Raw genomic sequence first — 26,279 nt, 5'->3', positions numbered from 1 at the left:
AAGTTGGATCTGTCGGAAATGGGGATAAGACTTCCGGATCTGGGTCCTGCCTGCCATTTTTAAATGTCTGTGGAAACTACCCAACTTTGCAAAAATCTGACCTTAACAGAATACCCACAGGCAGCACGGCTGCAATTGCCATTGTCCACCAGTGTGAACATCTAGCACCTTCTTCCCAGTAAGTCATCCTGGATCCCCCTTGTCCCCATAGCAACCATGCCACCCAAGCTTGTTGTGAGGCAGAATTTGGAGCAAGTCACATGACCCCTGTCACTGTTCCATTTTACCTTAAAGAGACAATCCCAGAACATAACAATCTTCCAAATGTTGTGTTTATAATAATGTATGTGTGCTCTATCTATTCCAATAATGCTCTCCAGCTCTATTATTACTGCCACTTCAATGTAGAGCTGATATTGGGGATCTCACCCACTTCATGCACTGACCAGGTAGAAAAACAAGCTGGTCTCACCGGATAGCATGAAGTGAGCTTATTTGAAGGAAAGAGCTTACATTTATTTGGCATCTTTCATATCCTCAGAACCTCCCAACGTGCTTCTCAGCCATTGAAGTAATGTTGTAACGTTCCATGCAGTAGCCCATTTGTGCACTCTTGGTAGGCAACTTATCGACCTGATAGCAAGAGATTGGGTGGTGTAACAGTTTCCCAGTTGGCTGTGGCAGCTTAAAGGGGACATGATTTTTTTCTACATGTCTCGGAGAGAAGCAACATTGGAGCAGCAAGCAAAAGGAGTTCAGAACCTACAACATCAATTACAAGCACTTTCAAATCCTTTTAAGATGGAGAATAAACTTGATCTACTGTGGAAAAACGTGTCTCAAAAAGTGCAAACAGTGTTACCTGAGAGCAGCTGAGGATCCCTTTTAAATATCATTCCTCATGACTAGCCCTTGCTTATATATGAATACACGCCACTTTATTTTCAGACCAGACCCCATCCTGTTTTTGAGTGTCAAAGAGGCAACTATAAGATGAAAATTGCCCCCTGTTAGCATCCATTTCCAAGAACAGTTCCAAATGAGGACTGACCAACTAGGGGGAGAGAGGACACCAGAGAGGAAGGGCTGGCAGTCAAATCGCTTTTGTAGTGGAGCCTTCCTCCCCTCCCCCCCCCCCCTCCCTCCCCACCTCTCCAGTGTCCTTCCGAATCCCCTTGCCATTCCCTGGAAAAAATTAGAATTTACTCAAATTTGAGTCTACATTTAGCTTTCACCTTGATGAGTAGGTTAGTCTTATTGATAATACTTGGTAAAAAAAAACACAATTTTAGTCTTCAGCACTTGCTATTAAGGCACAATCAGCACAGTCAGTAGAATTGGAATATGAAGCTAATAAACAAAGGACGGAGGATTTATCACTGGAGTGAGTTCCTGGTTGGGAGGAAGTGCCTGCAACGGGAAGTGTATATATGTTTTACTCCTCTCGTTCTTTGAGGTGAATTTTTTTCCCAAAGTGGAACACGTTGCTTTCACTGAGGCTGATTCAGTCACTGCTCTGACCTCTCCACAGCTGCTGGTGCTGTGTACTCATGAACATCAGTTCAAGTAAGATATGTCTGATGTTGCTGTAGGAGTGTCAGCCATCGGATGCTTCGACATTACAACTTGACTTGTGCGATAGCCTCGAGGAATGTGAAATATACCATTGGAGGCAAATTTGATTACTAGCTGGAAGCTAGTTTTGTGCTGTTGCTGCACCCACATGTGCCTTTCTTGGAGTCAGTATACGGTTTGCCCAAAATTCATGTGAACACTGTTCTCTCCCTTTGTCTTTCAGCTTGTGCAGCAGCTCTGTGAAATCATTGTGGAATGCTGGGACCACGATCCAGAAGCACGTCTCACCGCACAGTGTGTAGTGGAACGCTTCAATGATCTGGAGCAGATGGACAAGCTCTCTGGCCGGAGCTGCTCTGAGGAGAAGATTTCGGAAGATTGCTCTGTCAGTGAGACCAAACAGAGCCTGAGGGTAGTCACTGTGGCATAAAGAGTGGCTAGTGGACAACAAAGAAGAATTTGTGGTCAGATGCGGGCAGTTTGGCGGAAATCTAGCTTCACTCCCACAGAAGAAACTCTCATATCACTTAACAAAGGATGGGCCATTCTTCATGTAAGGAGTGGAGTTCTGGGAACTCAAAAGAAGAGTGGGATATAGTTTTGTTATAGGATTGCAATTCTGACCAACTGCTCAGGAAACCAAAGATTCCATCGTGTAACCTTTATCCTTGCACTTTATTGGTATATATAAGTATATATATACTTCAAGGAATTTTCAATGTTTCTTATCTCTATTCAAAGGGTATTCATAGGAACAAAGGTGCCTCTTTGATGACATTAAGGAATTGTATGCAGCAACAAACCGCTTAAAAATCCACCAGCACCCCCCTCCCCAACCCCTCAAATGTATGTTTTTATTCATTTATTCACTTGCCTGGTATAATATAGGAACAAATTCACCTTGTGTGCTCTTGGAGTGTTCCGCTGTCATTGTGAAATAAGTAAAAAAACATGGTGGACTACATTGAAAGATTGAAGGCAAACAGTTGCATGGGTTCAAGTGAGAAATTAAGATTGGGCAGAAGTGGAGGGAGCTTCAGGAACCAGGTCTGGGCCTGCCCAGTTAAAGCTAGAGACTGATGCCTGTTGTTGATCTAATGGACACCACTGCCCTCCCTCAGGGGTGTGAAACTGTGCCAATCTAATGGACACCACTGCCCTCCCTCAGGGGTGTGAAACTGTGCCAATGTAAAGTAAAACCAGATCTGTTCATTTCATTGGAAAAGTGGGTTCTGCTGATTTGCTGGTCTGATAGTGTACTAGGGATAATTGATTTACGGAAGTGACAGGGAAATTATCATTCAGATGATAGTGGTGGCAGGAGTACGTTGGTTGGCCTGTATGCAAACATAACCTGAAACATTTAGTCAGTAGGTCTACAGATCTGGAGCCTGTGAAGTGGTCATTGGGCAGATCTCAGGCAGGAAACTTTGGACTTAACACTTTGTCTGTCTGAAATCCACATTATCTGCATCCTAACCAATTAAAATCATCAGTGTACAGACTACTAGTAGCTTCTGGGTCACTTCAGAGGGCAGTGAAGCATCAGCCACATTAGTACATTAGTGTGGAACTGGAGTCATGTGTTGGGCCAGACTGGGTAAGGATGGCAGATTTTCTTCCTTAAAGGACATTAGTTGTTTATTTATGACAATCTGAGAGCTTCATGGCCCTTGTTACTGCCCAATTCACACCAACAATACTCAGTATAGTGGCTCACAGATAAAATAGGCAATTATGGGAGGATCAGGACTACTGCTGGTGGCCATGGAGCTACATCAGAGCATTCAGCAATTATAGCAGGGAGGAGAGGGCATGGTGGTGCAGATGAAAAAGCTAACAATTCTGCCTAATATGCATTCATATACACACAGCCTTTGTCTTTTGCATTTGGCCTGATGAGGACTCTGTTGACAGGCCAGTCGCCACGCAGATTTTTAAATTCAGGGCATTGGGTGCACCCTGTTTTGAGAGTATCTGAGGAAAGGTCTGACTGGGGTGCGATGGTTCATCTGAATTCTTTCTGATCTGTACCAAAGTCTGCATTAGTCCTGATTTCTTGCAAGATAGGATGTGGTTTGCATAATGATATTAGCTATAGTCAGTCATACCTCCAAGACAGGAAACATTTTTCAGCTAGTATAAATAAAATGTTGTGTAGCCCAAGTTTCTCACATACAGTAATTCTGTTTGAGCAAACAGTAGGCGTAACTTGGAATCTACTTGTAAATTGCTGAGGTAAGCAATGAGAGCATTGACTCCAATTTGTCATCTTTATGTTCCGGATGTCTGACTTTAACCCAACTCACTAAAGTACAGTCCCCCAGAGTCAGGCTGATGGCCACTTCTAAACCAAAGACACTCAGGCCTGGATTTTCACTACTGGGTCGGGAGCACAGAGTCGTCCTGTTTCCTGGCTCCACAAACCTGACACGGGCGAAAGTGCCCCAGAAGCTGGGATTTTTGTTCCAGGATGGCAGGGTTCTCTGGGAGTCCAGCCTACCACTGTGGAACTAATGCAGAGATGGAGTGTGCAGAAGGCTCTGTGCCCTGGCACTGTCCAAGATTTTTTTTTTAAATGAACAAAAACGTCCCTCCAGCCCTCATCCCTCAGCCCCCCTTCAACCCCCACACGCTGCCCATGCCCCATCCATGCCATTGCATGCCACCTCATGCCCTCTACCCACCCCCATGGTCCCTCATACCCTCCAGGCCAACCCATGCCCCTACACATTCACTCATAACCACTCATACCACCCATGCCAACTTATGCCCCTCTACCCACCCCATGTGTATTTATAGTCCCTATGCCAACTTAGTGCTAACTCTAGCCTAGCCATGGCCCCACCCAGCACCCTTTGCCCTTACATCTAACTTGCCAACTCACTCCACCATGAGCAGAAGTCAAAACCCATGCTGAGATTAAATGCAATAAATTTCCCTGTATATTGATGAATTCACTATTAAAAAACAAACATTCCATTCAAGTGTTTCACCCCTTATAAAAACAAACATTGGAATTCATAGTCCTACTTCAAAGAGTCTATAGCCCCTTGCAGCTGCCAATCAAACTGTGAAATGGAAGGCACCCTACTGTGAAAATGGAAGATTGCGAAATCAGTCATGCAGCACTAATCAAGTACTGGTAGCCTTGAGGCTTATGTCAAGAGACAGAGTGAAACAGAAAAAAAATGATTCTTTTAAACACTCCAGAATTTTTTTCAAAGATTTAAAGGACAGGAATTTTAAATTCCTTGACAGCTTGACAATCTATTTTGACACATTTGACAACTGCCTTTGAGAGTTCATTTTGGCACTTTTGACAGTTGCTTCTGACAGTTCATTTTGACACATCTAACATTTCAATGAGCTAGACGGTTAATGGGTTTTTGCACATTTTACACACATTCATGCCTAATTTTAACAATCCCAAGGGGCATATACCTGTCTCAAGGGCCACATGACCTTCCCAAAGGGCATCTGACCTCGCTCAGAGGTAACCCTGGACCATATCCAAAAGGGATACCATATCTCTCCAAAAGGGCTCCCCGCCTCACACCTGCCAAGTCTAACTGTGCTCACCGTGCTTCACACACTTGGCTCACCAAAATCACACTTGAGTGGAGGCACCTGCTGATTTAAATGGGCATCTGCCTCCACGTAACATGCATGCGTAAATCCCGTCCCGGGCCCATTTCTGCCCCTACGAAAATCCAGGCCTCAATGCCTATGTATTAGCCCCTGCTCTCTTTGTTGTAATGGTGCTCTGATATGAATCAATATAGGCAATCACTGCAGATTTGATAACAGTTCTCATAACCAATCCAGTCAAAGCATTAGTTAGTGGTGAAACCAGTGTGCTTAAAAGGACAAAGCCACCTCCACTAATTATTCATAAGTTTCAAGGAGGAATTGTGATTGGCTCCAAAGGTCAGGTGGTGCCACTAGTTTTGGAACCAATTAGCTTCAACCCACAAAATAATTATCCTTGGCATTTTCCTCTCAATTGGCACAGTGCGCAAACAATATGTCATTGTTAAGACACAGAGGAAAATGTCGTGCTACTCTAACACCAAATCAACTGCAGGAATGACATTCTCAGATCATACTGTGTTGTGCCAAAACCATATCTTACATTAAGATTAGGAATGAAATTGAGACTAAAAGGCTAAATTTTGAGGACAGGTTGCATTGACTCGACTTATATTCATTTGAGTATAAAAAAAATCATGAGGTGACGTGATTGGGGTGTTTAGCCTGATTAAAAGATTTGATAGGGTAGATAGAGAGAAACTATTTCCTCTGGATAAGGGTCTCAAACAGGGGGGCATCCCTTAAAATTAGAGCTGCACCATTCAGGAAGCATTTCTTCACACAAAGGGTAGTGGAAATCAGTAATTCTCTCTTCTCCAAAAAGCTGTTCGAAGTTAGGTCGATTGAAAACTTTAATAGTTGGCTTTTTATTGGGCAATAGTATTAAGGAACCTAGAATGAAGACTGGTGAATGGAGTTAAGATTCAAGTCAGCTGTGCCTAACAAACTGATGGAACAGGCTTGAAGGGCTAAATGACCCATTATTTTGTTCCTATGGCTCCATAAAGAATTTGATTAAACAAGATTACCTAACCCATTGTCTGGGGATTTGCGCACCCTATTAACATATTAATGTTGCTTGGAACTGAAATATTATATTGCAAGTTCTTCACTGCAGACTGTGATTTTTTTTTAAGAATATTGCAAAATTTAAGCTGCACACACATAAAACTGACTATATAAACTGGCTCCGTTATATTAATTGGTTTTGTGGGGCTTGGAGATTAATCAAGGTTCAGGACTATAAGCTGCTTGAATGTATTTTTATGAAATTGTCACTATATATAATCCTCATTTTTATATCTTTTTGTAAATGCTGGAGTGCTCAACTTATATTAAGTGGCTACATAATTGTTTTAATACAAGTAATTGACATTTATGCAAAAAAGATGTAAGGTGATTTTTTTTTCATAGGATTAATGTGTCTGACAGTCTTTCGAAAGCTTTTATATTGAGATGATGTTAAAGGGACTTTCAGGCAATCTCAGGACAAGAGTCATTGGTGAGAGTCATTAAATGGCACACTCTCCATATATTGCTTGATATATTGTACAATTTTTTAAATGTCTGATGTTTTCCATATAGGATACTTACCAAAATTTTCATTGGTACAAGTGTCACATGAATTGAATCCTTAAGAATCCAACCACCTCAAAAGTGAAACAGGAATGGAGTGAACAAATATGCACAACAATTTTTTACTTATTTTTGTTTTGGAATACACACATTGACAATTACTTGGGCGCAGTAACTTAATTTATCTAACAAAATCCGTGTTTTTCCACTTTTGAGCTTCAGTTTTGTGCATGAGCCAATATGAAACCTTTTACCGATTAACTTTGCCCCATCAACCTTGGGTCATCCAACAAAAGGAAGAAAGTAATTTTTAAGACTCCTTTTCTCAAATAGGAACTCTGTTCAGAATAAAATCCCATCTTGCTGTATTTATTTACAAAAAATAGCTCACTAATAGTTTTTGGCTGTTGTAATAAATACAAACTATTTTGTGACAAATGTTACAAAATCTATGACTTGGGACTTCAGTCCATTAAATAGGAATGAATGTAAATTGGTGCACAGCAGGGAAATAGAAAACTTTATCTGAATGATTAACAATATATTTTACACCGTTTAAAGCAATATCCAATCTTATATGTACGTGTGTAAACGCACACACATAATAATTATCTTTGCAATGTAAAGAGAGTATTGTATATATTAAAAAGAAACTATTAAACATATTATTTGCATCTCATTGTATAAATAAAGAAAAGTTCTAAATTCCTCTTTGTGTAGTGTGCTTTTGAAACCCTTCTAATGCTACTTGTTGCCACAAGGGAGATGGTGGAAACAATTAATATTTATTCATGTAAATGCAAGTTACATAGATTAACTGCAAATCTAACGTGTCTGAATTTACACATACTGTATCCCAACATGACATGCGGTAAGTGTAACATCCCAGGAATGAGGAAGTGACTTTGGATCTATGGTTCGCAATGCTCTCCACCACTGGGCTTTACTGCGCTAGAGTTATAGGTTAATTGATAGGGATTGATAGCTATGATTTTTTTTATTTGTTCATGGGATGTGGGCATTGCTCACTAGTCAGCATTTATTGCCTATCCCTAATTGCCCTTGAGAAGGAGGTGATGAGCTGCCTTCTTAAATCCCTGCGGTGGTCTATGTTGACCCACAGTGCTGTTTGGGAGGGAGTTCCAGGACTTTGACATAAAGATTGTGAAGATTTGAGGATATATTTCCAAGTCAGGATACTGAGTAGCTTGGAGGAGAACTTGCCAGTGTTGGTGCTCCCATGTATCTGCTGCCCTTGTCCTTCTAGATGGTAGTGATCGGGGGTTTGAAAGGTGCTGTCTAAGAAGCATTGGTGAGTTCCTGCTGTGCATCTTGTAGTTGGTACACACTGCTGCTACTGTGATTCAGTGGTGGAGGTAGTGAATGTTTCTGGATGTGGTGCCAATCAACTGGTTAATTGAGCTGCTTTGTCCTGGATGGTGTCAAGCTTCTTGATTGTTGTTGGAGCTGCACTCATCCAGGCAAGTGGGGAGTATTCAATCACACTCCTGACTTGTGCCTTGTAGGTGAACTCCAGGAGCTGAGTTACTCACCACAGGATTCCTAGCCTCTGACCTGCTTTTGTAGCCACAGTATTTATATAGCTAGTCCAGTTCAGTTTCTGGTCTTGGTACCCCAGGATGGCGATAGTGGGGGGGATTCAGCGATGGTAATGCTGTTGAACGTCATGGGGAGATGGTTAGATTCTCTCTTGTTGGAGATGGGCATTGCCTGGCACTTGTGTGGCACAAATGTTACTTGTCACTTGTGTGGCACAAATGTTACTTGTCACTTGTCAGCCCAAGCCTAGATATTCTCCATACCTTGTTGCATTTGGAGGTGGACTGTTTCAGTATCTGAGAAGTCGCAAATGGCGTTGAACATTGTGCAACCATCAGCAAACATTTCCACTTCTGACCTTATGATGGAAGAAAGATCATTTATGAAACAGTTGAAGATGGTTGGGCCTAGGACACCACCCTGAGGAACTCCTGTAGTGATTTCCTGGAGCTGAGATGATTGACCTCCAACAACCACAACCATCTTCTTTTGTGCTAGGTTTTACTCCAATCAGAGGAGCGTTTTCCCCTGATTCCCACTGACCCGTTTTGCTAGGACTCCTTGATACCACACTTGGTCAAATGCTGCCTTGGTGTCAAGGGCAGTCACCCATCTCACTTCTGAAGTTCAGCTCTTTTGTCCATGTTTGAACCAAGGCTGTAATGAGGTCAGGAGAGTTAATGTTGTATCTTGCAACTACCAGGATGGTAGAAAGCAAACTATATGGGCCTCTTGGTTTTTTTTAAATCAGGACAGGGCCAGAAAATCCCACTCTTTAGCCCATCCCCTTAATTGCTCCAGATTGGTTTGAATGCCATTGATCTTCAAATCACCTGCTGATATCTACCACCCACTTGCAATTGAGACAATGCCTTGACCTAGTCAGTAGATTTCTGATTAGCTGTTATGGGAATGGTTTTTCTATGATTTACTATGGGAAAGAACATTCAATATACCAAAAAACAGAGGAGAATGCTTCAGGAATGCCACCTGCTTGACAATGACAGAAGTAATGTCAGTCCTGTGGTTACTGGTTAGGGTTGACTTTCTCTAAAGATGTGTGTAAGGCAATAGGCTACAGTTACTGGTATGCAGTTTTAGTCACTCCTTTATAGAAAGCAGTTAAAACAATAGAAAGGGTTCAGCATCGGTTTACCAGGTTGGTGTGCCAGGCTTGGGAAACCATAGTAATGAAGAGGGACTTGAGATGTTGGGATTGTTCTCAGAAGCTTCTTCAATGCATCAACATCTTACTGATAGCTAGCCACCTATCTCTGCATGCTGCATATCAGTACGCCAGTGACCCAGATTTTATAGAACGTGAACAGAATTGTGATCAAATGCTATTGAACACATTATTTCAAAATATTCTCAATTAAGTCTACATTTTGTGTATGGCTAATATACTTGTACTCAAACCCCTAAGTTTTCCACTTTGCCAGTTGATAATGGATGTTTCATATTCCAATGTGTATAGTTACATTTGCCCACATTGAAATCTAGGGTGGGATGTTCCAGCCCCGCCAACTGCCAAGATCATCCGGTCCCACTGAAAGTCAATGGAATTTTGGCTGGGCTGCTGAATCTCCTGCGGTGGGTCCTGTCAGGACAGGGCCGGAAAATCCCACTCTTTAGCCCATCCCCTTAATTGCTTCGAATGCCATTGATCTTTAAATCACCTGTTAGCTGAATAGTTTTGTACCAAGAGCAAGTCTTATATTAAGGTTTCTTATTGCTAAGTAGCTAGGGCTCCAAGCAGAACACTGTAAGATTCCAAGGCCTGAATTTTTGCGCAGATGGACAGGCTCTTTGTCGTTGCAAAAATGGCTCCGGAGCTCCGAATCCAGCAGTCCTGCCCCCAGACATGGCACCTACCATTTTTGTAGGGCAGCTAATGGGGGCAGGTTCTAAATTGCTCACCCGTGGTTCACAGAGGCAGCTGCCCATATAAAACAGCAGCTGTTTCCAGCCATGTCTTACTTTTGTCAGTTAGGAGTGGGAAACACGACGTGTGAAGATTAGACCTGGTAGGGGCAGGTCTAAACTTTGCGGAGTTGCAAAGTGGGTTGTGGGTTGTCGAGTTGGCACTAAGTTGGCTATAAAGGGCCATTGGGGGGTGGGGGGGTGGACGAGATGGCATGGAGGGTATGAAGGGCTTTGCGGGAGAGTACAGAGGCATAGATTGGCATGGAGGGTATGAGGGGCCAAGAGGGTGGTCTCAGGGGTATGAGGTAACATGGAGGGCATGAGGGGCCAAGAGGATAGTCATAGGGGTATGAGGTAATATGGAGGGTTTGAGGGGCCATGGGGTGGTTGGAGGGCATGAGGTGACATGGGTTGGCACAGATGGGACATAGGGAGTGTGGGGTCAGAGGGGTGAGGGCTGGAGGGCTGTTGTGTATTTTATTTCTTTTTTCATATCTTTGACAAAGTGCCGGTGCCTCCGCACCCAGCAGCTTCCACACTGTTTCCGGGGTCGTCCACCACAACTTCCATTTTCACCTGCCCTGCACCCACCCTCTTCCCCCAAATCCAAAATCCAACCTTCCCGGGCATTTTCTCCCAGGTCATGTTTGTAGAGCCGGCAACTGTCCTGACTCTGAAATTCAGGCCCAATGTACAATCACACGCCTGTCATAACTTTTTCCTACCTTCTTTTCACAGATACTTCCTCCTCAAAAGATTTTCATTAATTCATGTGGAGTGCCTATTTCTTGTAGGACCCGTGCCCTACTGCAGGGTAAATTAATTTACTTGTCACACAATAAGCAAATTGATGTGTCCTAGATCAAGGTGAGGGAATTTGAAATCAAGGGCAAGAATTGCAAGTTGATGGATATGAAAAGTGGACTGATGGTGCTTCGTTTAGGATAGGAAGCGTATGATGGAGTTCTGGATGAATTGGAGTTTATGTAAGAATGCAGAAGTCCAGAAAGGAAGGTATTAGAACAAAAAGTGTAGATGAGGATTTAGAATTAATGGGATGAGGTAAGAACAGAGTTTGGTGATGTTCCTGAGGTGAAAGAACACAAACTTGGTGATAGACTGGATGTGGAATTCGAAGTTCAGCTCTGGGTGGAGTAGGATTGATCTGGACTGGGAGGCGAGATGGATTTTGGAGCTAGGTCATGCAATGTCCAGCAGTGGGTGAACAGGATGCTTCAGGTTTTCCCCTCCTGAGTCACAAGCTCAGTCACAGGCTTATCCTCAACTTAGAGAACAACTATCACAGCTCTAGTTACGGAAGCAAAGGTAGGGGCAGAGATGAAGTTGGGTACCATTTGTAGTGCAAAGAGTTAATGTTAAATATGTAAATAGATAGTCCACATCATCAGTGATGTAAGATCACATGACAACAGAGTATGCTGACAGATAGTTCTATGTGAAGCCTCGTGCTAAGCTTTGTTCTGTACATAGCAGAATGTTCAATAAAAGGTAAAATTTATCAACAGCCTTGCCTCCAACAGTATCTGTAAATCAAGACCATGGACAACCCCATATAAGACCCACAATGATGATAACAAACCATTGACTACCTAGGCAGATAATCCCATGCTCACCAAGAGCTAGCATATGAATGAGAATAGACAGAATTTTAGGGTACACCAGAAGTGACCCTGAAGATATGGGAGGAGGCATTATTGCAGGAGATATACTCCCCAACTCAAAACGGTAAGCTTCTCAGACACCAAATAACAAATCAATGACAATTTCTCTGTACAAAACAGAAGACACAAGTGAACTTAATTAGACTTTTTATTTCACCGCATTAAATACAGAAGTCTTACTTTTATATGTCGAAACATAAGTTATCACCTCTAGTCTCATTCAAGTACATTCAGCCCAATAAATTAAGTGTAAAAAAAATTGATGTCTTGGTTCTACTTTAGACTAAACGTTCCAAAACACCTAAAATGCTGCATTTTGAAAACACTGCTGAAACTGCACTACATACAGGAAAGTTACCATAAGGTTTCACTCTAGGTGTTCACTAGAGTAGTTCAGTGGAGTCCAGCATCACATCGTAGACAATCAAACACTGGCACCAATAGTGATAGCGCAATGTAACTAGGAGTTAAGTAGCACTGCAAACACAGATAACAATCACTTCATAAGCAGTTTTACTTTCAGATGTAGTGTCTAGTCCTGGTGGCAACTTTTTCTACAGTGACATCATATTAAGCAGAAAAGCAGCACAATACACAACATGCACATACATGGAGTGTTAGAGAAAGGAAATCATGTGACCTCATTTATTCAGTAAAATTCTACTCTCAGATTTGTTTTATTCTCAATTGATGATTATTCGGTTTTATTTGTTATCATAAAGGTATATTTCCCCAACATTAACCGAATGTTAGCAACACAACATAAAATGGCTGACCTAAGAGACCAAGAAGGGTCTAAGGTTGACAAATTTGGTTGGACATAAACCCGAAGGCGTCATTACATGACCTTCTGCCTCCAACTTCCCTGCCCCACACTGCTGCCATTGGCTACCCATCATGCCCATTCTCATAGTGCACTGTCATCACAGCTAATTGGAAAGTGAGTAGACACTTTGTGAATTGATTGGGGGATTTTTAACTGTCATTCAAACAGCATTTTCTCCCATATTCAATATGTTTATAGCTAGTAAACAGAAGCGTTCAAAGAACCTTTAAAAAATAAACAATTTTTAAAATTGTGTCAATGATTTTTCTCCTGGGTTTTTGCTTGCTGCAGTGCCCTGGAGCTTAATCTTTAATTCCTCGAATTTCCACGACAATCCAGGAGGACTGACAACCATAGAGATAACTGACCAATCACAGATTCTATTAATATGATGGTGGCTGATGTGCTCCAATCTTTTGCTAAATATTTCAACTTTTTTTTCAGCATCAAGGAGGAAGATTTCCCTGTGTTTTGTTTGTGGCAGAATCATAAATGTGTTCTTTGGACATGCATTTAAAATTCTCGCTACAAACAGCAATCAGTGAAAACCCTCTTGCTAGATGGATTTCTTAAGAATCCAAATCAATCGATTTTATCAGTGAATTCTGTCAAAAATATTATCAATAAATTCTACCTGAAAATTTACAAACTGATTTTTCTCCTTTTTTCCTCCATTACTATGGATAGGATTTATTGCCAATAAATCCTGATGTGTTGTTTGATGAGCAATTTTCTCAATTTCTCAAGAGGACAACGAAAGCAATTCAACATACCTATCAATAAATTATAACAGAATAATCTCATGAAAATAGAACCACTGATTGCTGGTAAAGGTCAGAATTAAAACAAATGGACTGTGGAGATCGATCATCAGTTATCAATATCCCTCTCCCGTTATAATCTCAGCCGCTTCCCTCTGGGTAAAGAAACCTTTCTCACCGTTAAAACATGTGTTTTTTTCTGGTGAGTAAAACAGGCTTTGAGGGATTTTTTTCTCATTAAGGTCAGAAGAGATGGAATTTAATCTCTCCGGTGCAAATTGTCTTGACCCAGTAGTTTAGAGAGAGAAATAATAGGAATGTTAGAACAAGGTTGAGGTACTTAAAGAGAAAATAAAAAAAATATGCAAAGAAGTGCTTTGCCTTGGTATTCTGATGGCTTGTGGGTCCAGCTAATCAAGGCCAGTGAACATGGTCTGTCTTTTAAAACTGACTAACTCATCAGATTTGTTCAGGTGTCTTTTAAAAGTTGGAATTGTCCTTCTATTCAAGAAATATTAATGTTTCCAGAGTTAACGAGGCCTGAAGAGCCTAAAGTGTTGAATCTTTACAAAAGAAAGCAAGTTCTAATTTAGTGGCTAATCTCTGGTACATTTCTGAAGTGCATTTCCTGACCTGTATACTTATATGCAAAATATTTTGTTTAAAGCTCACATCTCCGGAATGATCTTAGGAGATCAAAGTAAGTAATGTATAAGCTAGCACTGGGCCAATCAAAAACACTTTATATTACACTGATAAAATGGCTGTTTTAAAGGCGCACTTTCGTCTTATGGAAAGGGTGAGTCATCATGATACAGTGATACCTTATTACAGGCAACACATTTTACTAATAAGAAACAGCATAATCTAACATAGCAGCGCCTTTCATCTGCAGTGATCTTTCCAATAATAGGCTACTTTTGAAAGTTTTGAAATAAAAATTCTAGGTAAAAAGCATGCAATTCAAAACTGTCAGAAGTACTATTACTGGACCTCAAGCAGGCAGTTAGATACCTGGATGTTTGGATGACCATCAGCCCGAGGAGGGATGTTTACAAACAGAAATTCCAGCTTGCTAGGAGAAAGCATCCCTTTAAGAGATTTTTATACCATTCCTTAAAAAGGTTCAAGTGCAAAAAAAAATTGTTTCTCTGTAAAATATCTAACAAGCTTCAGAAATAATTTCAAGAAACAACTGAAGTGACCCTGCCTTTTTGCTTAATGTGACAACCGCCTCACTGCTGCTATTAATACAGTGGCAATATATTATCTGTTATATTAACTACAAAAAACCGTACCTATTTAATATTGCACAATTGGCGAACTCTAGTTTCCCTGTCTTCTTCATATAAGGAACACAAGTTGACAAGCTTACAATTGCTCTGTAACTGACAACACACAATATGCTAAACAATAATTTTTACTTTTCTCAAATATAATCTAATATTCCAACTGAAAGAATTACTTTTTTATTCCCATGCTAGTAGCATTGGTAACATCTTTTCCTGATTTGCCACATCTTCCTTCCTACTGCTGGATTATGGCCACTGATCTTGCGCATGGCTCATTGCTGGGATGAAACATATTTTAGGACATGTGGCTCCAGCAACAAAACAATTAAAGGGGGCATTCAAAGTGGGAGCCATAGAGCTATATGTTCATAATTTTGTAAGCAATAGGCAAATTCATAGGTGGTCAGTTTTTCCTTTTGAAGTTCAGGCACACACAGGATAGCAAAGATGTACACTACTATGTAGGCATGGCATTTATATTATAACACTAGATAACAGCAACTCAATACAAATATAGGTTAAAAATATTTCCCTAAGATTCCACTAAGCCTCATCATTTGTTCTGTAAAATAAGCAAGTATATGTGTTCTGAAGGGTGAAATCTGCTTCATCAAAGTTAATTTTGTTCATGCTAAAATGAGTACAGTACAAGTCAGTTCTGCCTAGTTTTCTAAGCTAAACCCTGAACAACTTGAAACTTTTTCTTGTAAACATATCTTATCATCTACACCTTCAATCCAAATTACAAATCCTTCCCCAGGCTGTCGATCTCATTGAGAATAAAGTCCATATCCTCACGGCTGACCAGGGGGCTGATGATGATTTGACGGAAGAAGTTAACCTTGTCACGGTGAGGCTGGTAACCAACCATCATGCTGCCTTTCTTCATCATCCTCTCCTTAATTACTGGTGCAACCTGCAATATTGAAAGAAAACAAGCTCCGTGAAAATGCCAGGTAATGGGATTGAGATCTGCCTTCCTTTTTCCCTTATTTTTTGAAAATGGGAAACATTCATCCCGCATACTTAAGATCCATGAACACATGGGATAAGCATCTCTGGGATTCAGAAACCAAAAGGGGCACGGACAGCCCTGTATAAAAAAACAGAATGTTGTGTTTGCACTTACGCATCTTCAATAGCAAGTTGTATACTTGAACTTGAGAAAAAGCTCAGGGTTACACTAAATAAAGCTGCTGTCCATTCATATTGCATAGAACTTACAGCCAGAATGACCATTTGCCCCAACTTTCTCATGCTCCACGTGAATCACTTCCAACCTAACTTCATCTAATCCTATTAGCATAACCTTCTATTCCTTTCTCCTTCATGTACTTATCTAATTTCCCTTTGAATGCATCTATGCTATTCTCCTCAACAAATCCCTCCAGCACTGAGTCCCACATTTTAACCACTTTCTGGGCAAAGAACTTTCCCCTGAATTCCCTACTGGTTTTATTAATGACAATCATTCATTTGCTGCTTATCCAAACCCACTGTTTAATCCTTGTTTAAGAAGAGATGCCATCAATAGTTATTGCAATTATTTTCAGTTGTTACTTGCATCTCTTGCTTGCTGCAAGTGCACAGGAAAATGAATCAAATTAAAAGAGTAGTGTAGTATTCTCCTCAGGCGTATTCAAGTTCTGATGTCATGCTACTATACCGTTCTAAGATTAAATAATATAGCAGTCTTATACTATATGCAGATAAAACATTTGTATAAAAAACACTACTTGCATGCATAGCGATGCATTAACATCCTGTTCTCAAGCTGAATAACTCATAACGTGTCAGTTATTAAAATTGAGTGACAGCTCTGTGCAGTTTTGAGGTGGAATGATGGCTCCATTTTACACCACAGTGTTGTTTATTGTGTATGGGCAGAGTACCAGGCTAGTAAGTACATGGAGAACAGGGACAGGGTATACAGATGGAATTTAGCTAATTGTACACAGAGTGGTTATCGGGAAGGAATATATGGGTGAGATTTGATTAACTGTACATAGAGTGGTTATCAGGAAGGAGTACATGGATAGCACTTGATTAACTGTACATGGAATTTACCTAGCTAATGCTGTGCTATAAGAGAAATTACGCATAGCAAGATTGAAAGGTGTTAATGCAAGGATCTACATTTATTAGCCAGTGACTTGACAAGAGTACATTTCAGTATTCTTAAACATTTCCAGTAATTTGTACTGTCATTTTAGCCATTCCTTATTTTTTTAAAAAAATGCAAGTATGCAACACACCTCCAAGCTAACTGTTAGAATTCCCAATGCGCAGCTCATGCACTGACTAAACATTCACATTCACCATACGCAAAGTACCCAAGACTATTTATCCATAATTACTCATCGGTCCTTTTACATCTAAAAGGTGACACCATATTGTCAACACTCCACATACTGTACTAACTGTCTTAACGTATTGTCTTTTTAAAGCATTTAACCTTGATAAAAATGGAGATTTTCCACATCATTAGAATCCGACATGAAGCCCAGCATTAAATTGGTTCCAGAATAGGTTCTGAAGTTCGCAATAACATCCGCTGCTGGGACCGTATTAAAGCCACATCTGGGCTGATTGGAGCTGGTGTGCTGATGTTACGGCATCCCAAAGGGTCAGATCACAGTGCCAGGCATTATTACTGTTATATGAGTTTTACTCTGCAAGGCAAGATTCTTCTCTAGCTCTCAGGCAAAAAAAAACACCCAAAAAAGTTTCTCTTTTACTGTTCAGAAATTCTTCTAGGATTCTTTACTTAATTATGAATCTTCATGATTGGATGGGGCTGTGTTTTAATAAATGGGAATTAGTTTGAATTGGTTTGAAGTGTTTAAGCAGACTTTATAATCTTGATGTTTTACCAGTAAATGTGAAAAGACTGTATGTTAGTGGTTGTTTCTTATGCCAAGGGCGGTGTCTATATGAAGCAACTTGGTGTCTTCTGGCAAACAAGGTTCTTGGGGGACTTGGATCTCATCCTGAGGGGTTGGAAATTGGAATAGGGTCAAATATAACTGCTGGTCAGACAGACGTGTTTGAGTTTTTCTTCTGTATTAATATGAATTTTTCCATGATTTTTATTTGTTTTTGCATGTTTATGTGCATGCACATGTGTGTCAGTGCATGTTTTTGCGCATGAATATGCATAATTTCATTTAAATAGGCTCCAGCATGGCAATCAGGAGCATTCCACACAGTTACCAAGGACCTATCTGGTCCGTGACATGCTGCCCGATGTTGAAAGGAGGCTGTTTATGGAGGCGCCACAAGTACCTTCCCGTCCAAAGCCAGAACAGGGGCACTTTCCAGGCTTCCCCCGCCCCTGAGCTCCTGCCGCCAGCCTGAAAATTGAGGGCGGGTGGGGAACAGCCCTTAACCAGTCATTAATTGGCTAACTAAGGGCCTCAACTGGGCAAATGGTGAAGGAGGTGGTGGGGGGGTTGGGGGAGGGGGGAGGCGGTGGGGGGGAGCAGCCTAGGCCTCACCCATCCCATCCCACCGTGAAATTGCAAAGTGGTCAGGGCAGGTGGGAACCCTGCAGGGAGGCTGTCCGAGGAACTTTGCGAAAACCCCGCCCACAAACCGGCCTACGGGGGAAGATATGATTCTGCCCATGAATTTTAAGAGTGAAATAAGGGAATGAGGACGCTGTTTTGCCTTCCCGACAGTTGTCCTAGCCCTGACCGTTAATTAACGTGCCTCTCAAGGGAGGCAATGCATCAGTAATAAACGGAAGGATAAAAGAAAAATATGAAAACAGTTGAGGGCAGTCAATATAAAGCAAATCAAAACTTACCAATAATCTGCTTTCAATGCTGTGTGATGGCAGCTAAAGTTCATATGATTGCTATACTATTGGCAGGATTTTGCCCTTGGCGTGCGGGAATGGCGGGGGTGGTCAGCCGATCGGTAGCACCCTGCAATTTTGCGCAATTGGACCAATTAGGGCCCACCCAACATGATACGCAAGTGGCATCACTGAGTGCTGCCTGTGCGGATGGGGGAGTGCGAGCACGCCTGGCGTGAGCTTCACACATGCGCGCGACAGAGTGCAGAATAATCTCCCTGAGGCACGGAGCTGCTTCAGGGAGATGAAGAATTTTCAAAAAAAATAACAAAGAGCAGAAAAATGTAACGAAACACGTCCCCTCATGTGACTCTGTCACATGAGCAGGGCCATGTTTTTAAGTAAAAAATAAAGCTTTTACTTTATTTGTATTTGCTTTTGGAAACCTCATCCTGCCCATGGATGAAGTTGCCAAAAAGGCCTTTTCACTGCCTGCCAACTGTTAGGTTGAACGGGCAGTGAAAATTAAAGTCAATTGTTAACTTAATGGCCTTAATAGGCATTTTAATTGTTGGCGGGATGCTGCCGGCTCCAGCACACACCCGCCGACCAAACTATACGTGAGTGCACATTGATGTCGGCACGCTCGGCCGACATCATCGCACGTCATTTCACACTCGGTCAAATCGGGTGCAAGCCTGCCCTCCGAGCTAAAAATTCTGCCCTAAGCAACCAAGGCTGCAAATATTCTGGTACTTCTGTGTTTCAGTATGAAGCAGTTTCTAGTGCACAGCAAAAAAAAGTCAACTAAAGCACTTAGCATCATCAGTCCAGTATTGGTTTCGATTTCACTCTTAAATGCAGCAAGGTCAATTAGTTTGAAACAAAAACAGAATTACCTGGAAAAACTCAGCAGGTCTGGCAGCATCAGCGGAGAAGAAAAGAGTTGATGTTTCGAGTCCTCATGACCCTTCAACAGAACCTGTTCTGTTGAAGGGTCATGAGGTCGCGAAACGTCAACTCTTCTTCTTCTCCGCCGATGCTGCCAGACCTGCTGAGTTTTTCCAGGTAATTCTGTTCTTGTTTTCGATTTCCAGCATCCACAGTTTTTTGTTTTTATCAATTAGTTTGAGATCCTCACAAGGTAACCATCTCAGCTAGTTCAATGAATCTCCATTGTACCATATACGTTTAGTATTAAGCCTTCTTTAAGTTACATGAAAACTTGTGTTCACTTCACTTTTAGAAAACTAGGCTCCAGGAAAGTTCATGTTGATAAGCATATTTGCACATGGCACAATGTGTAACCCACAGTGTAATTTTGTCAGCTGTACTTTATGTTGTACAGTCACAGGTCTCTAATTTGTTATGTAGCTTACAGCCTTGTGATTTCTACTTTTGAATAATTTGGGATCCGCATCGATGATGTAAAATGACTGTTATAAACATATGTTTTTTTTTGAAAGGCAATGGAAAATACAGAATTGGTATCAAACCCTGTGCTGTATAATCATGAAGAGTCCAATTATTATCCCAGTTTAGGGTCAATGGCAATCTTGTCCAACACTGAACTTCAAAAAACATGGAAAGCAGATAACCTGACTTGAAACACAGATTTCAACCCAGAACCCATAATGGAACTGAAGATGTTCAGCAAGCTGAAGGGGTAGAAGTTAGCAACAGCTGATCTAGCTTGATGCAGTTGATCAAAACATTTGAGTTACTCAATTTCTTGGCGGTACAGACACCACCATAAAGGTACAATTATTTGGTCATTCCCAGTATCTGGATGACAATATATGAGACTCTGTTTGGGATATGTGTCCTTCTCCTGAGATTGTCGATTGCATTTCTAAAGAAGTCATTACTGCAGCTTATTAAGATCCAGGACCACATATCGTTTGGGACAGGATAACATTCACTATAGGATGTTTTTCCGATTGCCTCCCAGCCTTCATGACACCCCAGAGTGATCAAAGGAAAGGGTGAGAAGATAAATAGGTGCGATATAGAAAGACTATCTACACAAACAAACTCTAGGTGAGGAAATCTAGGGGAAAGCTGGGGGAGATCACCAGCCGTATGAGAATATCCGAGAACAAAGAATCAAATTTCCTGAAAGTCATTGCCAAATCAAATAGAAACCCCAAATTTACAGAACTTATAAACCACATATAACAGGGCTATGAATGATGGTAGATTAATCTGACCCAAATAGGGGCAGAAATATCTTCATTTTTTCAACACAAGATGATAAGCAGCCTACTTCTGTGCCATATTAGTGGTCCCCTGGATCTACACCTCCAGATCAGTTGGTCTTATAATGTTCACTGGTAGAGGCAAATTGCTTCTTTTTAAAGTAACGACTAGGTGAGAATATGGATCCAGGTCATTTTACACAGCTAGAAGCTAGACAGTTACATCTCACCATGACAATAAGGAAGTTCACATTTTAATCTCTTGAAAATATCTTAGAGACAAAAGAAACCCCAATTCTGGCAGGGGTGCTGAGAAAGAAGCCAAGTTTTCTCTTATCATAGAGCCATAGGATGATTACAACACAGCAGAAGGCCATTTGAGTCATTGTATCTGTGCTGGCTCTCTGCAAGAGAAACTCACATATTCCAACTCCTCTGCCCATACCCCAGAGCCCTGCAACTCTTTTCTCTTCAGGTTCTTATCCAAATCCCATTTGAAAGTCACAATTACATCTGCCTTCACGACACTCCAGATCCTAATCACTTGCTGTTCTTCGTCACCTCACTGTTGATTCCTTTGCCCTTCATCTTAAATCAATGTCCTCTGGTTCTCAACTCTTCTGCCAATGGGATCAGTTTCTCTCTATCTAATCTGTCTCGATTCCTCATGATTTTGAACATCTTCATCAAATCTCCTCTCAACCTTCTTTTCTCTAAAGACAACCACCCCAGCTTCTCTAATCTATCCACCTAACTGAAGTTCCTCATCCCAGGAGCCATTCTCATGAATCTTTCCTCTCTAAATCCTTTACATTCATCTCAGGGTGTGATGCCCAGAATTGAACACAGTACTCCAGCTGACGTCGAACCAGTGTTTTATAAAGTTTCATCATAACTTTCTTGCTTTTGTACGCTATGAACAGAATTCTGCCCTTGGTGGGGATGCTCAGCAGGGGCAGTCAGGAAGCGATTTTACGCGGGCAGGCCAATTAAGGCCTGCCTAGGGTGGGAAGCGAGCAGCAGCACAGAAGTCGGGGGGGGAGGGAGGATGGCGAGCAGGCCTAGCGTAAACTTCATGCATGTGTGCGAAAGAGCACTTCAATCTCCCCAAGGCACGGAGCTGCCTCAGGGAGATGAAGTGCTGTTTAAAAAAACTAATAACCAAAATAAGAATGTCATAAAACATGTCCCCCTGCTCATATGGCTCTGTTTTTAATTCAAGTGTAAAATTTTTATTTCATTTTTATTTGCTTTAAGAAACCTCATCCCGCCCGTGGATGATGTTTCCTAAAAATGCAAAGGCCACTTGGCCGTTTTGCCTGCCTGTCAACCATTAGGTTGAACAGGCAGTGAAAAATTCAGGACAATTATTAACTTAATGGCCTTAATAGGCCTTTTAATTGTCGGTGGGCTCACTGCTCGGTGGACATCAATGTGCTTTATTTCCCGAGTGAAAGATCCAGCCCTATTTGTAAGGCCCAGGATCCCATATGCCTTTTTAAACACTTTCTCAACCAGCCCTGCTGCCTTCAACATCTACCCCCATATCTCTCTTTTCAAACACTCCCTTTAGAATTGTACCCTTTATTTTATATTGCCTCTCCTGGTTCTTCCTACTGCTAGAACAATGTATAATTTTAAGCTGAATTTACATATACATTTGTGAATTAAGAAATGTCAAAATGGTTTCAGTTTCATTTAGGTTTTGTTTATGAAACTTGGTGCCTAAGGGCAGAATTTTGCCCTTGGTGGGCAGGTGGGCAGCCAACCCCCGCTGCCGATGCGGGCCCTGCCGCCATTTTAAGTGGGCAGGTCAATGGAGGCCCACCCAGCGGGCTGCCCGACAGGAAGCGCTATGCGCAGGGGCGAGGGATTCCCCAAACGTCAAAGTGCGTTCTTTCACACATGCACACAAAAGAGCGCACTGCTCCCTGAGACTAAGTGCTGTCTCAGGGAGATCACTGAAAGTTTTTTAAACATCAAGAATGGACAAACAAAAAATGTATTAGCATGTCCCCCTCATGTGACGATGTCACACGAGATGCGGCATGTTAATAAAAAGGACATAAAGTTTATTAAACATTTTTAAAATGGACATGAAACCTCATCCCACCAGTCATCCCACATGTTTTGTTCTATTCCCTGTTGGGGCTCCTCACCTGCCCACCAGCCTTAAGGTTGGTCGGGCAGGGCATTTAATGAGCTTAATTATCCTGTCAATGGCCTCAATTGGCCATTGACAGGTCAGCGGGCAGACAGCTGATTTCGCTGTCCGCCCACCTTCCTCAATATTTAAATGGTCCGGGATGACATCGGGGGTTCCTCGTCGTTTCCACGTCGGCGAGCGGATCCCGCACCCAAATCACCGACGGGAAAATTCTGGCCTAAGAGTCTGGATAGATCTGTGACTGAGGTTTCAGATCTTTTGGGTTTGTTTGTATATATACATTTTTAATGAGGTCTTACAACCCCTGAAGTTAAACGGATGGGTTAAAAGAGGTTGAAAAATCAGTGATTCTGGAGACAAAACACCAAGTGGAAAAGCTTTACTGTTGCCTAGTGATAGTGATCCAGGGACACAGAAAAGACAGGAGTGAGAGAGGGGAGTTCAGAATGTGTGTGTCAGAGAGATGACTGGGGTTTGAAGCCCTCTGAGAAGTAAGACTGCAAGTCTAGTGGGACAATAGTTAACTGAATAATGGGACACAGTAAAGTGATCAGTTTAGCGGAAGTGCTACTGGCAGACTGAGTTTAGGGAACTCATTTATTTCCTCCACAATTGAAGAAACAGTGAGCTTAGAGTGCGGTTTTTGAGAGTCATGGGGAGAGATATGGGTCAGGTGAGAAGCATCAAGTAAATGCTCAGGAATTCACCAGAAGAAAATCGTTTGCATCTGTGCCAGTCTTAAGCAAGAAGCCTTTGCGTCAAGCTAGTCGTAACTCTTCAACGGTTTATGTGTTAGTAAAAATATTTCTGGGGTAAAAGAACAGTGGGAATTTGAATCATCTTCTTGTGTTTGTGTTGAGATCTTTCTGACCTTTTTGTCTGGTATAATATAGTTCACTTTTCCTGTTTTAATAAATGTTTTATTTTTTGTATTACAAGTTCATCAGTAGACTCATGCGAATTTATTCAGTAACTTTCCTCCACAGTTTCTAAATAAAAAGTTAGGAATTATCAAGCCAGGTTTAACTCTGGATTTCACTTGTCTAGCATTAACAGCAACTAGGATCGTAACACTACCGAAATATATCACTTCACACCTCCACATTAAAAATCATCTGCCACATGTCCACCCATTTCAACAGCCTGTCTGTCCTCTTGAAGTCTATCTCTTCTCATAACAGTTCATAAAACTTCCAAGTGTTCTGCAAACTTTTACATTGTACATCCTGTACATCCAAACCTAGATCGTTAATATATATCAAAGGAAAAAAAGGATTTGTTGAACATTATTTTTTGAATACTGTATCCTTTAATAGAATGCCACAAGCACATGATGACATGATGAGGAGAGGGAACCAGACCACAGATATCCCTCTCAAAGGACAAACTGGAATCTCAGACCAAATACGGAGAAGGTGAATGTTTCCAGTACAAAGAAAAGTGAAGCAATTCGGGCCTTGGTGCCAAAGCCTGGGACCCTTCATGGTGAAATATCTAATAAAGATGATATTGGGGGAAGCTGTTCAAATTCTAAAATGTTGGTACCATAAAGGTTCTCTCCATACCTCATTTCAGTTTTCACCCTCTGTCTGTCTGTCTGTCCCTCCCTCCCTCTTCTCTTTCTGTCCTTTCTTCCCTTCTCCCCACCCCACAAGTTCACAAGTTGATGTGTGAAGTAACAGGGCATGAACAGGAAGTAAGCAGGCGAAGGAAGAGAGTGTAGTAAAGTCCGAGGCCTTTAAGTTAAGGAGGTTTCAAACTTTAAAACAAAATTCTAATGATGTATTCCAATCTATGTGACATAAACCATATAGCTAGAGGTTATCTATTTCTTATCATTTTAATATTTCTTCCTTCCATCATAAGGTCAGAAGTGAGGATGTTTGCTGATGATTGCACAATGTTCAGCACTATTTCTGGCTTCTCAGATACTGAAGCAGTCCATGTCCAAATGCAGCATGACCTGGACAATATCCAGGCTTGGGTTGACAAGTGGCAAGTAACATTCACGCCACACAAGTGCAGGCAATAACCATCTGAAATAAGAGAGGAAACCATCACCCCTTGACATTCAATGGCATTACCATTACTAAATCCCCTACTATCAACATCCTCTCAATGTAACCTCCCAATGGGGAGTTACCATTGAGAAACTAAACTGGACTAGCCATATAAATATTGTGGTTTCATGAGCAGGTCAGAGGCTAGGAATCATGCGATGAGCAACTCACCTCCTGACTCCGCAAATCCTGTCCACCATCTACAAGGCACAAGTCAGGAGTGTGATGGAAAACTCTCCACTTGACTGGATGAGTGCAACTCCAGCTACACTCAAGAAGATTGACACCATCCAGGACAAAGCAACCCGCTTGATTGGCACCCTATCCACAAACATTCGATCCCTCCACCATCGACACGCAGTGGCAGCAGTGTGTACCATCTACAAGATGCACTGCAGAAACTCACCAAGGCTCCTTAGACAGCACCTTCCAAGCCCATGACAAGGATAGCAGGCACATGGGAACACCACCACCTGGAAGTTCCCCTCCAGGCCACTCACCATCCTGACTTGGCACTATATCGCCATTCCTTCACTGTCACTGGGTTAAAATCCTGGAACTCCCTCCTTAACAGCACTGTGGGTGTACCAACACCACAGGGACTGCAGCAGTTCAAGGTGGCAGCTCACCACCAATTTCTCAAGGGCAATTAGGGATGGGCAAGAAATACTGTCCTAGCCAGCGACACCCACATCCCAAGCCCATAAATGAATTAAAAAAGTCTGTAAACTGAGCATAGCTGAACGTAGCGTTAATTCCCACTTGACAGGTTTATTTCTCTTTTAATGTCTTGAAACAGCTGTACGCAACAAATCTGAATAAGCAGATATAAAAAAAACACTAGTTCACTTGCTAAGAATATTGCATAAAAATCTGTGGATTAAAGTCAGATACCATTCACATCAAGAATTTGCCTTCTTGGACTCAGGTACAAGTGAGAGCTGCTAGATCTTTAATACTGGTGTCTCTACTTGTTTCTATGCCAACAACTCCAAGGGAAGCTGGAATAGTTCCCAGAATTAAATAACGTGCTGAGGTTTGCACTATACACTGGTGAGCCAAGTGTATGCAAGTATCTACATGTATCATACATCTGGCAGACAATATGAAGTTATGAACAACTATGGCTGTGTGGCCAATTCCCTGTTTCTGATCAGTATTTTATTTAATCCATCTCAGAAGTTTGTAATGTTTTGAGTATGTACAACATACACCTTCCTGACACATGTATGCATTTGCTGTTAAGTACTAAAAGGGGGTAAAA

The 26,279-nt window shown here is 41.6% G+C and overlaps 2 protein-coding genes across 2 annotated transcripts in view; one reads left to right on the top strand and one right to left on the bottom strand.

Annotated features, from left to right (window-relative positions):
* Positions 1-7,452, top strand: part of tgfbr2b (transforming growth factor beta receptor 2b) — an 85,722-nt gene extending 78,270 nt beyond the window's left edge. The window contains exon 7 of the mRNA XM_041184694.1: positions 1,799-7,452. Coding sequence (XP_041040628.1) covers positions 1,799-2,005 — 207 coding nt within the window. The 3' untranslated portion in view covers positions 2,006-7,452. The remainder of the gene's footprint in view (positions 1-1,798) is intronic.
* Positions 7,453-12,047: 4,595 nt separating this feature from the next.
* Positions 12,048-26,279, bottom strand: part of LOC121276368 (acidic amino acid decarboxylase GADL1-like) — a 97,911-nt gene continuing 83,679 nt past the window's right edge. Inside the window, exon 15 of the mRNA XM_041184696.1 lies at positions 12,048-15,707. Within this exon, the coding sequence (XP_041040630.1) occupies positions 15,534-15,707 (174 nt within the window). The 3' untranslated portion in view covers positions 12,048-15,533. The remainder of the gene's footprint in view (positions 15,708-26,279) is intronic.

The sequence above is a fragment of the Carcharodon carcharias genome, chromosome 3, assembly GCF_017639515.1.
Source record: "Carcharodon carcharias isolate sCarCar2 chromosome 3, sCarCar2.pri, whole genome shotgun sequence".
Lineage (NCBI taxonomy): Eukaryota > Metazoa > Chordata > Chondrichthyes > Lamniformes > Lamnidae > Carcharodon > Carcharodon carcharias.
The sequence above is the reverse complement of the archived record's forward strand: the minus strand, read 5'-3'. Positions and strand labels throughout refer to the sequence as shown.